The sequence below is a fragment of the Gossypium arboreum genome, chromosome 2, assembly GCF_025698485.1.
Source record: "Gossypium arboreum isolate Shixiya-1 chromosome 2, ASM2569848v2, whole genome shotgun sequence".
Taxonomy (NCBI): domain Eukaryota; kingdom Viridiplantae; phylum Streptophyta; class Magnoliopsida; order Malvales; family Malvaceae; genus Gossypium; species Gossypium arboreum.
The window spans coordinates 110,824,854-110,841,324 of record NC_069071.1 but is presented as its reverse complement, the minus strand read 5'-3'; the positions used below and the strand labels follow the sequence as shown (position 1 = coordinate 110,841,324).

Sequence of the window (16,471 nt, the reverse complement as noted above, 5' to 3'; positions counted from 1 at the left end):
TAATCAATTTTTAGAAATTTAACATTTAAAGCTCACTCTTTAAATATTTAAGGATGAGGTGCTCGGATGGTTGGATGGTCACCTAGTTATTAGTTGGGCAATAGAGGACTATCCGGGTGCTTAGATAGAGAATATACCAAGTGTTGTATGTCGAGAGGTACGCAAAAGACCATCCACGAAAATCTCTCAAGTGCCTTCCCATGTTATCACAAATCACGTTGAGTGATGTATAGCAATTGAAATATTTTTTAAAAAAATTTAAAGACCATTAGGTTTGAAAGTTCACTTAAAAAGCTTCATGATATTATAATTTCACAATATTTTAACTAGCAATTCAAAAATAATGGGATAAATATTTAACTTATACATGAACTCGGTCTAATGTATAATTTGATGTATGAACTTTGATTTAATACAATTATATGTATGAAACTTGAATTGTGGTTCATATGTATAAATAAAACTTTGATTTTAACATACATTTATTTTTGTATTGGATTAATATAATTGTTTGTGTATGAAATATATCAACGTCAAATGGTGCTAATTCGATAACGTTGTTAGTGATTTGTAAAATTGAATCAAATTAAAATTTCATATATAAAATTACATAAAATCAAAGTTCATGTATGACATTACACATTAAAGCGAACTTTATATATAATTTTGATATTTATTCCTAAATATTTTGACGAAAGGTTATTTTCTTTCAATAAAAATCTACTTTATTGCAGGTGATGAACTAATATAACCCAAGTGGAGATCTTTAGCATTAGTAATATCGAAAGGCTCTACCTTAAATATGATTGTCGGTAAAAGTATCCTGGAGCTTCTTGTATTAAGAGTTAGATTATATTTTACTTTATTTACTTAAAAAATAGTCCAAATGCTACGTTAGATTAAAGAGCAAATTGATCATTTTATTAAAAATTACATTTATTTCTATTATTAAAAACTTATCCGATGTACGAGGTACACATGACATCACTTTTTTGTTATTCTATTAACCACACAAGTTTTTAACAATACGAATTAATGAATTTTTAACAGAAAAGACAAATTGGCTCTCTAATCTAATATAAAAAAACTAATTTATCCATATTTTAAATAGAGTAAAATGTAATCTGATTCATAATACAAATTTAATTTCTTTTATGGTAAAAAATCAACATCATATGCCAAAGGATCCACTAACTTCAGATTACTAATTATCCACCATGTGCATGGTTAAATTCATCACATACGACACATCATTGTCAATTTCTTAAGGGAAAAAAAAAATGGAGTTGAACCCCATTTTGTTGATTCCTGATCCTCAGGAATTTCTATTTTTACAGAATTACCCTCAAAATAATGGCAATCTCAAGCTTCTTTTTCTTTTTCATTCTTGGAAATGTTGGTAGTATTACACTATTACTATTATCTTTTAAGCTTCACAATGAAGTTGCATTTTACGCAATGAAAGGTAAGCCAAGAACCGATACCCGAAAATCATTGCAACCAATGCCCCCACTTCCTTCAACCCACTGTCTGTTTTAATCCCATTTACTGTTGGCATAATGTCTTGGTATTGTACCTTGAGAAGAAGCTTGTATGTGTGATAATTGAAGGACATGTATCTGATCCATGATATGAACACTGGTACTTTCTGCAACATTGAACATAATATAAGTATAGGCAGGCGGCTAATCGATGGTATTGTTCTGTTTGATCCGAAAGTAGCTTATACCTTAACAAAATATCCACCAGCCAACATGAAGGTCATCACAGTTACTGAAGCTAAAGTAGTAGCTCTCTTTAAGTCCATTAGTGTAGCACCAATGGCTAGTCCAAGACCCTGCAAAAGCCACCCAATGTCATCCCTTGAAGTTTAAATGATATGTTATGGTTTCATTCGGTTGCAAATGGACGTACCTGGGCCGCAACGATGCAGAGGAAAACTGTAAGCATACTGAGGAAGAAATGACTAGCACTTAGTCTTAGTCCTGCCATGAAATAAACTACTAGAAGGAATAGTACCGGTAATATCAGATCAAGTGGTAGGTCACTTGTAGTTCTAGCTAAAAAATACGCACTCAATCGATACATATCGGCGGCTCGCTCTTTGCCTAGCATTGCTCTTTCTTGTGGAAATGTAAAGATTGCAGTGAAAACAGGAAAGAAACCCCAGAAAACAGCAATGAAGAACAACAACCCTGCCTGATCTTGACGGCCTCGAATCGTTTTACTATCTGATTGCCACCATAGTAATCCCAAGATGATTGCTGTTGAAAGAACTTGTGTGATCCTTAACCAACTAAAGTAATCATGCTTTCGTTCTTTGATCCCTCTACAGAACAAGATACAATATTGTTGCCACCAACTCGCAGCCCATTGTCGCTTCGAAGATGACACTTTTGATTTCAGTTCGTCGTCTAATGGAAGAGGAGCCATAAGTTTCTTCTTTTCAGTATTTGCAACTCTTGATTCATAAGCCTCCACTAGATACTGCTTTCAAGTGAATGAATATATATATATAAATATATATATTAGGCAGATTAGTACGTTAGTGTATTTACATACGCTACAAAAATGCAGTCTATTTACCTGTGATTTTATATTTGAGTCATAGAGCTCCTCTTGTACTGTAAAAAGATAAGTCAAAATCGAACATTACCTCGTGTACAACTGCCGGTGGAGGCTTCCCATTTCCGGTTTCAGTTTCCGAATTCTCCATTTGAACTTTGTCCTCAAGCTCTGATGGTACAGAAATATCCGTCAAGTTCCCATTTGCAAGGTCAAGTAGAAACTCTGCAGGGTTCATTGCAATTAGAGGCGAACACCCGATGGACGAGAAATAAACAATAGCTTCTGATGCTTTCCCAAAGTAGAGTAAACTGCCTTTTCCAAGAAGAATCAATTTGTCGAATTTGTGGAACAATCGACTCGATGGTTGATGGATTGTTGTTATGACTGTCTTTCCAACCTCAGCAATGTCTTGCAATGTTTGAATAGTTCTTAAAGCAGTTGTTGAATCCAAACCAGAGGTTGGTTCATCAAGAAACAAAAGGGAAGGATTGATTATGATTTCATTACCAATACAAACTCTTTTCCTTTCCCCACCCGACACTCCTCGAACGAACGATCCACCGATCATAGTATCTTGACATCTGCATATCATATTACTTCAATAACAAGCTAAGTTGACATGAAAACAGAATTCGAGTTTTACCTCTCCAGGCCTAATTCATAAATCACATCGACGGCTCGTTTTTCCTTCTGTTGTCTCGTTAATACTTTCGGAAGTCGTAACCGTGCGGCATACATCAACGTTTCTTTCACGGTAAGGTGCGGAAACAAGACGTCGTCTTGAGTCACAAATCCTATCCTGTATGATTAATGTTAGGCCTCTCTAGTTTAGCAGTATTCGTGACTCCTAAGTTTGAGATTGTTATCTGTTACCTGCTTTTAAGGAACTTGGAATAAGGTTGATCATTATACGTAATCGAACCACCGACGGTGGATTGAATTAACCGACCGCCAAGCAGATTAAGAAGAGTGGTCTTCCCACTTCCAGAAGGTCCCATAAGTGCAAGAACTTCACCAGGATTAACAGCACCAGTGATCCCATTCAATATATCCCTCTCTTCACAACTTGTCATCCCTTTAATAATCACTTTATAAGTCACATCTGTGAACTGCACTTACAAGACATGAAACAAAACCTTGATTCAGCATATCATAATCATTCCCCCCTAAGTTCACTAAAACATTATTACACTTTTTCCCCATCAAAAGAAATTTAAACATAAATTCATACCCTTCTTTCCTTTGTGCTTGTAACTTTACATGTCCTCATTTGGCCAAATGAGCTAAAGACATAGTAAATAAACATGACTTTCTAAACCCCTAACTTTCATGTCTTTATAAAATATATGTTTGGTTTCATTTGTTGGAAAGAAGGGGGGAGAGTCTTGTCCATGCAAAGATGAGACTAAACTCCGTACAAGACAGAACCTGACAATGTTAGCCATGTTCGTTGATCTTTACACAATTCTCCATCTCTTGCCTGTCCAAATACATATGGTACCCAAAATTAATCCATGCACCATTAACAAGCACACACTTTATTTATTTATTTTGCTTTTCAAGACCTGAAGATTATTGTTTGCAGATATAACTAAATGGTGATGATGAACCAAAGAACAAAACACAACATAATTCATTAGTTGTTTACCTTAAGATATATTGGCAAAGTGGGTTCTGTCTGAAATTTCATCTTACAGGTTCTAGCTTCAACATCTTCAGCTGCAAATGAATATTTTAACTACTAATTGTTTTAACTGTATCTATATCCATAAGATTAAAAAAAAAACATGACATCATTTTTTGTTTCACTTTATTATTTATAACATGAATGAGAAAGCAGATTGAGGCACGAAAAATAACAAACAAAAATATGTTCTTACCATTATTATCAGAAACTCTGCTCATACTAGAAGAAGATTTTTGCAGTAAGGGTAAAACAGAGAAAGTGAATATTAAAGAACAAAGGGTCTGGAATAAAAGTAGTAACCATTTTTCTTCAATACAAAATATACTTCTTTTTTTCTGGTCACACTTCATCAGTCAAGCAACTTGTTCATTTTAGTCCAAAACTATCAATTCATGGGTATTATTTCTCTAAAAGTGACCAATTTAATGATATGACATTTTGGAATTTTTCCTTGGAAATGTTTACCATAATGTAGCACGCTAATTCATTGGAAGCTTAAAATGTTTAAGAATATGAATTAAGTAGGCAGAAATTGCCATCAAAGAAGCAATATTTCAAAGACATGGGGTCCATTTGTTCCATCAGATGGTTAATGTAATGGCATCCACAATGAATATCTCAACCTTAGGTTATGAATGTCCCCCATTGATGAGGAGTTTGATGTGACTCAAATTAAGCCTTGAATTCTTTGATTTATGATCTTGTTTTAGAGTTACTTTCAAGTTTGTTAATAATTGATTTTTAGGTTTGGGATGTAAGGGTCTGGTGCACATCCTTCCTGTACTTTATTTTATTCCTATTCTTCACTGTTTCCAATTTTATCTAAAAATAAATGCTATCATCCTAGTTCACTTGCCAAGTCTTTCAGTGTGTATAAGATAATAATTCATTTTAAAAATTAAAATATTTTATAAGTTTTAAATTTTTATAAATTTGAAATTTAATTTTTTACATTTATTTTAGGAATTTAATTTCTACTTTTCAGATTTCAAAATTCAAGTCCAACTATTATTACTATTAAGATTATTTTGTTAAATTCAGATTTATTATAATGTCGTTCTTTTAATTACATTCTACCAATCAAGTTTTTTTCAAAATGTCACACCAACAATTTTTTAAAATTATTAACAATTGAATTTGAATTTTGAAATCTATAACGTAGAATGACTAAATTCTTAAAAATAAAAAACAGGACTAAATACAAATTTATGAAAAGTACGAAAACTTATTACATATTTTAAGAAAATTGAGAGTTTTGAGAAATGATTGTATGAAACAGAAAAATCACATCAAATCACATCATCTTATATTCCTTATCAATTGTTTAATATTATTTCAAATTTTTTTTCGTACCGTTGACACATGATTTTAACATTTTTTTTAACCTGAACTCTACTCTATACCACCTTGAATCCTAGACCTTATACCTAAAACTCTAGATCATAAATTTTAAACCCTAAATCTTAAATTTTAGACCCGTAGAAAATATACTTTTATATTAATGTTTTAACCCACAAAACACACACAATGAGAGCTGGCATGTTTGAAATTAATTATAAAAAAAAACTTTTGAGCTGTGATTGTTGATGAAAAAAAAAAGACAAATACATCAATTCTTTTAGTTACTCTTTTTCATCTGTATAATTAAGAAAATGTATGGTTGAAGTCGAATGATCATGACTCTTTTAAAAGATTTATATATATATATATATATATATATATATATATATATTGTTATACAATATTTATATTTTGGTTTATACATTGGAAAATCAAATAATAATATTTATTTATTTTATTCTTAAGTAAAATATCATAATAATATTATTTTGAAATAAACTATCATTATTAATGATAAAAATTCAAGTGGCTTGAAAAAAGTTGGTGACCTATAATTTGGCCAAACTTTTCTACTGTAACAAAACCAATCATTTTCTTGGACACACCCTGATAATCATTGCTCTCTTCTATCTATATCTCTATGACTACAAAGATTTTTGTGAGGTAAAATTTTATAAAATTTATATTATTTTGGAAGTCAAAATATTATTTTATTATATATTAATTTTATTTGTTTTGGGGCATTTCTTAATTGTTTTTTTTACATTAATTTTAAATATTTATTTACTTACATTTGATTCAAATCACGTACAATTTTCATTTTAAAAAATTAAAAAATTTAAACCCTAAACTTGTTAAGGTATTCAAAGCAGTAGTTTTTGCATGAAAAAAGCACAGTTATGAAAAACTTACGTATGTCGTCGTCGCTAAAGGGTTTAGAATCGGCGATCTCATCCGGCGGCACGGTGAAGCCAGTAAAGGAAAAAGACAACCCCAAACTAGCACTAGAGGCGCGGCTGAGAGCTGCTCCGCTGCTCAGTTCCTCCAAGTCCAGCTTCATTTGAGCACTCCTCGACTTCCTAATGTAGGTGTTATTATTCTCACCGCTGCTCCGCCTCGGCGATGCACCCATCATCACCCTCTTGCTTGACTTCCTCGACAGTGTCCCTCCGCTTTCGGAGGTTCCCGGTGGTGTCTGCTGATCGCTTTGTCGAGCTGACTTGAAAGCCGCCGCCAGTGTCTCCACCAGTTGGTCCGATTTGGTTCTTGCCAAAGTGGTTGAACTTGAATGACTACCTTTCTCCATGAAACAAACTGCATGGACATAACCCCAAACATTAGTTTCTTCAAAAAATTAAAATAAAAAATGTTAATCTAGATAAAATGTGATCCAAAGAACCATGAAACTGAGTCTTGTTTGGTTGATGAGAAAAATGCAAAGAAAAAAAAAACAGTTTCATGGAATCAACAATGTTAAGATCAATATACATACCTTGTTTTTCTATGAACCAAAAGGGAATTCAAAATCTGAAGAAAAAATACTTTAAAAAAAAAAAGAGTAAAGAAATTATATCAGTTTTTGCCTTTGTATGGTGGCTTTAAAGTGCTTCAACTGTAACAATCCTCAGCACCACTAGTATGTATATATATAAGGTGCAATTAAAGAAGAGAGATGTTTGAATTACCGAAACACCCTCTGAATTCTTGGGAATTTACAAATAAACACCATCCAGGATTCCAGATAATCCCATAAAACTGTGATAATAACGGGAGTTTGATTAATAAAAGATAGGAGATACGATGGATCTGGCTAACACCCATCACGCTCAATGCGTACCACCATCCTTATCCTACACGTGTTCGGAGATATTCATGGTTATGTTGGATGATACTGTTCATCCCAATTTGTATTTATAACATATTCTAATGATTTCAAATATATTTATTCAATCATGAGTGTTCCAGTATGAAATCAAACGTAAGAGTCAAATGTAAGAATGAGTATTTGATAGAGTCGAGTTAAATTGAGTTAAAAAAATTTATTTAGTTGAGTTGATAAATTCTATTTTAGTAACTAAACTTAATTTGATTTTTTTTAAATTGAATTGAGTAAAAAAATTTCGAGTCGAGTTAACGGATCCTATTATTTATATTCAATGTTGCGTTTAAAGTTTAGGGTTCGAGTTCAAGGTTCAGGTTCTGGGTTTTAGGTTCGAGATTTAGGGTAAAATAATTACCAAAATTATATATGTGTCAATGATATGGAGAAAATTACACAAAATAGAAAAAAAAGATATTAACTTATGAAAAAAATGATTAAAACTCGTAAAAAAGAAAATATTTTTGTTTATAATTTAAAACATTAATTATTTTAAGTAATTTAATTAAAGTTAAAGTAAGTTGGAGAAGATATTAGATATAGATGGGTGTATAATAATACTTTGTTATCTTTAAAATTGAATGATGTGGCACTATTTTAATAGTGTCTAAAAACTATACTTTTAGGATGATTTTAATATAATTTATTTCTAAATTAATTAATAATACTTTTAATACAAAAATTGATAAACATATAAATATTTTTAAAAATTTAAATGTAAATAATTAATTATGTAAAATATATCATAAAGTGAAACATGAGATAAATATAACGTGACAATTAATATATAAATTACATAATAATAATAATAATAATAATATAAAATGTGATAAATTGATATACAAATAACATAAAAACAATTATTGCTTAATTGTAAGATTTACTAATAACATTAAAAGTTAAAAGTAAAACTTTCTTTTGCATGTAATTTTGAGGATTTAAATTCTAAGTCATCAAAATTATATCCTAATTAAAACTAAGTACTTTTATAAGTACGTATTAAAGAATAAGAGCTTACATGAGTAAAAGAAAATTATAAGGACTTTCTTTAGATACAAAAACTATTCTAGTTTATGGACCTTTTCAATATATAAACCATCAAATGATTGGTAAAATAAGTCCTCAAAAGGTTTTAAAAAAAATTAATTAAGTCCCTCTGAAATTTTTTGCATCCAAATGAACCCCTGAACTAATAAAATTGACCAAATATACCCTTTAACTGACGTTGACCGTTAGTATTTAATGTCAATGTTGATGTGGAAATTAACAAGCACCACGTTAGCAAAAAATAAAAATTAATATTGACACGTCAGTGAAAAATAAAATAAAATTATTATAAAATAAGTATACAATGAATCCAGACATATGGTTGTCCATGTTCATTTAAATTAAACACCCATTTATCTAGATTCATTTTAGAATTATAAAAAATAAAGAATTTATAAAATTATAAAAATATTCATTAAAAACTATAAAAAAATTAGGAAAATTTGTTTTATAAAAATTATTAAAATTTGAGTAAAACCCATAAAATTTTATATTTTATATAAATTATTTCCTCATTTTTATTAAATTATTTAACTAATATAACTTGAGCAAATTATAAAAATGAGAGGCAAAAATATAAAAAAAATTGCTAATTTTAGTTTATGATATAAGTTATTGATGTCCGTTTTCAAATTTAGAATATAAAAATAATAAATTATTCTTTATAAATTTTATAAAATTGTATGACTTTCAATTAATTTTTAATAATTTTTTATAATTTTTTATTTTTATAATTTCAAAATGTATCGGGATAAATGGATGTCTAGGTTCATTTTGTACTTATTTTAAAAGTAATTCTAAAATATTTTTTATTTTTTACTTAACTTATCACGTTAGCAATCGACGCTGATGTGACATCTGTTAATGACCACGACAGTATTACCATTAAATACTAAATATTTAATCAATTTAATTAGTTTAAGACCTAATTAAGTATAAAAAATTCGAAAGTGCTCAAATGATTTTTTTTTAATCGAGAGCTTATGATATTATTAAGATTTTTTCTCTTTTTATATATTTTTTTTTACGCTGGCAGTAAATGTCACACCGAAAAATTTCATGACATTGTTGTCATAAAATTGAAGCATTCAAAAAAGTCTAATTATGGCTTCTCGGGATAGCTTTAATAGTATTGTCTAGGTTGGGGTGGTCGCCAACTAATCAAAGATGTCGTAATGCAGACAAAAGCTTATGATGTGGTTTGTTTGTTTGATGGGGAGGGCTTGCATGTCTAAAATTTCAAATATGAGGCCATCCTTAAATTCTAGATTACCTCTCCATCGGGTAAGAACTTGGGAGTTTTCCATCTACAAATGATTTTTTATTTTTGAATTTCAATTTTTTTTAAAGTTTTAGGAAAGTTTATGTGAGAATTCTGCGAAACATTATCTGTTGAGAGTCATCAAAATTTTTATCAGGTTCGGTATTAGATTTAGGGTGTTTATACTCAGTTTTATCCATAAATTTTGTCTCCAAACTCTACCAAAAATTTTAAGAGATTCATTATGTGAGAATGTCTTCATCCACTAATAAAATATGAGAATTTTGCTTTTAGTGGAAATATTTGATTATATGAACCATGCTCTTATATGGCAGTAGTTTCCACTTTATGAACCTTTCAAGACTTTCGACAGAATTAAGAAACAAAATTCGAGAATAAAATTAAAAACAAACATCTCAAGTAAAATACCAAATTTATTAAAAACTTCATTAGCTCTGACACTTCATAAATTTCTCTCAAAATAATTTTAATCTCTCCTCAACAAGAATAAATGAGCATAATTATAAACAAATTAATAGTTGCATTAAATCAATCATTCGATTGTATAAATGAATAAAGTGATAATTGCAATATATCTAATAAATAAATTTAGGTTAAAAACCATACTTTAAATTAAAATTAATTTATTGGCTCTCCCTTTCTCTCTTTAATGTAAACTAAAGTATGTCCGAATGTGTACATATATGCGATGGTGACAACACCTTGAAAATTATAATTATATATTGGTTTTTCACTTCTCTTTATTTATATTAAATTATATAGAGTAAAATTTTGAAAATTAAAATATACTCTAAGCAAGATTTTTAAAATCGGGTAGTGATTAAACTGATCAGACCACTAGTACGTATAGTTTGATTAGATAAATTATTTAAAAATAAAAATATTTTAAAAAAAACTCAGTTCAATCGGTTTTTTAGTTTGGTTCAACCTATCAATGCTGGTTTGCAGATCAACTAGTCTAATGCCTCTCTCCAGACCGATATCCCAACTGATTCAAACAACCATGACTCTAAGTCTCTACACTTCGTACATTTGAAATTAAGCCCTCCTACTTTTATTTTCAAGAATTTAATCCCTGTATTTTTTAAATTTATAAATCTACTCTCAATTTATATATAGCCACATAACATTTTAATTAAAAATTTAATGATATTAACTATTTGACCTAATTAATTACATTATAAAAATATAGAGATGAAATTATGTTAGAAATTAAAGTATAAAGATTAAATTGCAAAATTAAGCATATTAGAAGTACCAAAACTGAAAATTAATCACTTTTATAAAATGATTAATAAAACGATGAGTGTGTGCCATGTGTCGGCAGGAGGAAAATTCTTTGAGCCCTATTTTAATATATAGGTATAGATTTTTTTATTATCATTTTTGCTATCATCACCCACGTCATCAATGCTCATGTTTTTGTCGTTTAATTAATTTGAGAATATATAAAATATTGTTTTCAATGTAATTATTTATGTGGACTAAATTGTAAAATATATGTATAATACAATCCCCACTTACTCTGGAATTTCTATTTTTTATGAAATTTTAATTAATTAATATAATATAATATTATTTGATTAAATATAAGATTAAATTTATTATGATTGTCTATAATTGAATACTAATTAAAGAGCAAAGTAAAAATCAAGACAATTTTTCCCAAACCAAATAGTTTGGATAACTGTTTGATAAACTAAAATTTAAGCGCTAAAAGTTAAGAGTACTGAATTTTTACTACTAGAGTATATAAGTGTTGAATTTATATTAGAAAATTCTTTGGTAAATTAGTAAATATAAGTATCGAATATAATTATATTGTTTGATGTAAGCATTGATTTTTAAAATATAATTCTTTTTATTTTAATCTATATTATTTTGAATAGCTTTTTAAAATAATCTATTTCAATAATTTAATAAAATAAAATAACTTAATATTTTCTACATTAAGTGATAAGTAGCCACCTACTTACGTATCTTATTGAACACCTTTTTGTTAAGAATTTTGGCCCTGTTTGGCAATTGGCTGGTAGCAGTGACTAGTTTGACCAACTGATTCTATTAACTATTTATTTAAAAGTGTTTGGTAAAACTTAGTTGATACGTGTAAAAAGACAAGTAAGGGCATCGTACATTTTATTGTTAGGTATTTATTTTTTATAATACTTTAATTTTTATTTGGTGAAATTATTGAAATAAAACACTATTACCAAGGATTTAAAACATCCATTATGGAAATTAATTAGTAAATGTTTTTGAAATTCTAAATAAACAAATTTCTTCATTACTTACAAATATTAACCTTGTGGAAATTAATAAATATTAATAGTGTATTAATATAATTGTAAACTATATTCTCAGTGATAATTATGTCATGTTCTTAGTATGTAAATTAGTGATAATTATGTCACACTCAATTAATTTGTCAAGTAGCATATTTCAATTAATGTAAAGTTGCATAATAAATCATTTTACACAAGTAAATTGAAAATAAATTAAGAGTGCATAAATATTCAAGGATGAATGGTTTTGATTAAAAATTTCTCACCATAATGTTGATTTTTGTAGATTCACGGTGGAATTTTTTTTTTTTTTAGATTTACTTTGGACCTTGGAGGTGAAAATGAAAATGGGAGAATTGAGGCCACAAATATCTTGGCACCCCTATTAGGTTTGTGAGCATGTGATAAAAAGAATAATTTTTGAGCAAGTATGGTCAAATATGTCTTCCGCATATCTCATTCCCAATCAGTTGTTGCAAAAAGTAGCCCACCCAAGCGTTTTTTGTTTTGGAGTTTTTAGCTTAACAAGTTCTTGCAAAACTCTATTCATCAAACACTACAATTAGAGGGTTTAACTACTTAATCCTTCAATTTTGCCCAAATTAGCTAAAAAAGCTCAAAACTCTATTTACCAAATACCTCCTTTTATATTAAGTAAAAATTAAAATGATTATCAAACATATTTAAAATATTAAATATTAAAAATTTCCATTTTTAACGAAATAATTTTTTTAATGATTTATCAAAAACAACCTTAAAGCACCATAAAGATAATTAATAAAATTATTTGTTTATATGTAACACTACAACATGAAGATTAAGACAAGATAATTAAAATGTAAAATATATGTAAACATTAAAATACACATAAAACATATTTTGGTCCACATTGTTTTCATTTCTTTTTTTTTTTTATTTCTTAGCTTTGAACTCATCTCCTTCTTCTTTTTCTTCGTTTTTTCAATAATCACCTAATGATAAGACGAAAAATACACTAATCAAGTTTTAAGGTTAATACGTACACGATGCTAAACAAGTTTTAGTTAAGACTTAATTTGAATGGACGGTATATTTATCTCCGATTAAAATAAAAATAGCAATGACAATAAAATTAAATAATATAATGTGAAGAAAAAAAAACGTTCTATGTTAAAGACAAATGTCTATCTAAAATAACCCTAAATGAAATATCATTTATAAGCTCTGATAATGAATGATATCCTTATTGTACCATAATCATTAATTATTGACGAAGATTCCAATCCATTGTACTCATTGCTCACTCAATAAAAGCCTCCTCCATCGATAGTGGAGATCATAGCAAACAAAGCTTTCAGTTTTAAATCCTCGAACTTTAGGTAAGTGCTCTCGTAATGCATGTTATCGTTTAATTGAATTTATATTAGTAACAAAACATTAGGCTCATGGAATGTAGCCAATTGTGGATATTATTTTCTAATATACTCTAATTTTATTTGAAGTGAAATATAATCAATTAGAATTTAAATTTATTTTACTTTGATATAATTTTAAAATAATTAAATTTTTATTTTTATTTAATTAAAATAAATAATAAAAATACAATAAAATTATTAATATTGAAATTTTATAAATTATAAAAATTAAATAAAAAAAAAACTATCATTTTAAGAGACTTGGCCCCTACCAACCTCTAAATCTACCCCTGATCACTACCCTGAATTATTCAAGTCGTATTCCAAGGTTAATTAGATAAATTAAAAAAAAAAATCTAGTGAGAATAGAAGGGTAGAACTGTAAATGCAATGCAAAGGAAAGATGAGTGGCTAAGATGTGGGTTTGAACATATGGGGACAGAAAATAATGTTAAAAAGAAAAAGATGGTTTGCCCCCAAAAGGACATATTTGGTGACCATCTGTATGTCTTTGTTTGAGTGGGATGGTTAGTTCACCATCACCAGCCACGTGCCCCCTTTTTATTTATATTTTTCTCTTCTCTTTTTCCCTAATTATAATATTAATAAAATTAAAATACAATCTCATACTTTTAACACCGAAAGGCTTACAGTTCATTAATGAATTTTCGACACATGTTATTTTTGCCTTTTCACCATTTTTATTATTAAATAGTCTTTAAAATCTTAAATTTTAAATCATTTTAAATTTTTATTTAAATCACTTAATTACTAAATTTTTAATAATATATATTTATCATATATATAATTTATTAGATACGTAATTTAGTGAATTAATTTAACCTAAATTATTATGTTTTATGTTTTCGAGAAACGTTTTTACGTTCAATTTAATATATTCAGAGAAAAGAAGTTAGTTTTAATTCATTAAATGATTATAATAAAAAAAGGCACCTAGAGCAATTTTTAATGCCACGTGAAAGATTATGTGCTCATATATATATATATATATATATATATATATATATATATATATTATTTATGATAAATAATTAACTAATGATTACATTAATCACTCGGTTTAATAGCTCAATGATTTAAATAAAATTTTTGAGTTGTGATCATATCGTAATTTTTTGAAGTCGAGTTATTAAAGTGTAAAGTTTTAAATAATTCAATAGCTATATATATATATATATATTATTTATGATAAATAATTAACTAATGATTACTGTGAAAAATAAAATAGAATAAAATAAATAAAAATAAAGAACACATAAATTTTACGTGGAAACCCTTTCGGGAAAAAACCACAGGCAGAGGAGAAGAAAATTCACTATGTCGAAAAATTTTTACTCAAATACAAGAGGAATAGACTATGTCTATTTATAGGCTTGCAAAGCCATATTCTAGTAGGATTGAAACACCTTATCCTAATCAATATAAAATAGATGGAGTTTAATAAGGTTTAAAACCTTATTCTAAAATAAAATAAAAGAAGTCTAGTTCTATATGGATTTTACTTTTATTTTATTTTCCATCGTATTTTATTTAAATAAGAATTTGGGTCACTTAATTCTAACAATCTCCACCTTGACACAAATTCTCAATGAACAAGTTCTTCATCGCGAACTTTCAATAAACAAGTTCTTCACCTCTTCCAAAAACCCTTAAGGGTTTAACTTCAACAATGAACACCAACCAAGTCTAAGCAATGCTCAAACTTGGTTATAGGAAGTGACTTAGTCATCATATCTGCAGGATTTTCATGAGTGCTAATTTTGCTCACAACAATATCACCACGAGCAATAATATCACGAACAAAATGATACCGAATATCAATGTGTTTTGTTCTCTCATGAAACATTTGATCTTTTGTAAGAAAGATGGCACTGATTGTCACAAAATCATGTCTTGATTTGAAGGTCTTCATTGAGTTCACTAAATAGTCCCTTCAACCAAATAGCTTCTTTACAAGCCTCAAGAATCGCCATGTACTCGACTTCGATTGGTAGACAAAGCGATCGTAGTTTGCAAAGTGGCTTTCCAACTAATTGCACAACCTCCGATTGTAAAGACGTAACTCGTGAGAGATCTTCTTCTATCAAGGTCTCCAAGAAAATCAGCATCAACATACCCTATAACTCCATCTTTAGTTCTTCCAAAGCTGTAAGCAAACATTAGTAGTGCCTCGTAAGTATCTTAAAATCCATTGAATCGCTTTCCGGTGTTCTTTACCAGATTCGCCATGTATCGCTAACTGACCGATCGCATATGATAAATCGGGACGTGAACAAACCATAGCATACATGAGAGATCCTCTGCACTAGAGTATGGAACATGTGACATGTACTCAATCTCATTATCGATTGAGGAGATAAGGCCGATGAAAGTCTGAAATGGGTCGCTAAAGGAGTACTAATAGGCTTAGCACTCTGCATATTGAACGCAAAGAACTTTCTCAATGTACCCTTCCGACTTAGGTACAATTTACTTGCTTTTCTATCTCGAGAATCTCCATACCAAGTATCTTCTTTGTTGGTCCTAAATCTTTCATCTCAAATTCTTCACTTAGTTGGGCTTTAACCTTTCTTATCTCTCTTTTATCTTTTGCTGCTATCAACATGTCATCAACATAAAGTAGTAGATACACAAAAGAACCATCACTATTTTTCTTAAAGTAGACACAACTGTCAAAACTACTTCTTTTGAAATCATGAGAAGTCATAAAGGAATCAAACCTCTTGTACCACTGTCTTGGTGACTGTTTCAAACCGTAAAGGGACTTTTTCAGCAAGCAAACATAGTCCTCTTTTTCTGAGACTATAAAACCCTCTGGTTGTTGCATGTAAATATCTTCCTCAAGTTCTCCATGCAAAAATGCAGTTTTTACATCTAACCGCTCAAGCTCCAAATCATGCATGGCAACAATACCAAGCAAAGCTCGAATCGAACTATGCTTAACAATGGAGAGAACACATCTGTGAA

The 16,471-nt window shown here is 28.9% G+C and overlaps 1 protein-coding gene across 6 annotated transcripts; it reads right to left on the bottom strand.

Moving 5' to 3' along the window:
• Window positions 1-1,125: 1,125 nt before the first annotated feature.
• LOC108461604 (ABC transporter G family member 22-like) lies at window positions 1,126-7,243 on the bottom strand. 6 transcript variants are annotated; one of them, XM_017761491.2, is made up of 9 exons: window positions 7,089-7,243; window positions 6,509-6,910; window positions 4,217-4,287; window positions 3,442-3,677; window positions 3,212-3,367; window positions 2,657-3,149; window positions 1,915-2,487; window positions 1,730-1,837; window positions 1,126-1,648 (listed from the first exon to the last, which is right to left on the bottom strand). In XM_017761491.2, the coding sequence occupies exons 2-9, from the start codon at window positions 6,900-6,902 to the stop codon at window positions 1,427-1,429; spliced, it is 2,253 nt and encodes a 750-aa protein (XP_017616980.1). In that variant the 5' UTR covers window positions 6,903-6,910; window positions 7,089-7,243; the 3' UTR covers window positions 1,126-1,426. The 6 variants fall into 6 exon arrangements, with proteins under 6 accessions (XP_017616980.1, XP_052881133.1, XP_017616981.1 ...); XM_053025173.1 differs by lacking the exons at window positions 6,509-6,910; window positions 7,089-7,243 and adding exons at window positions 3,997-4,048; window positions 4,449-4,642; XM_017761492.2 differs by lacking the exons at window positions 6,509-6,910; window positions 7,089-7,243 and adding an exon at window positions 4,449-4,647.
• Window positions 7,244-16,471: the final 9,228 nt, after the last annotated feature.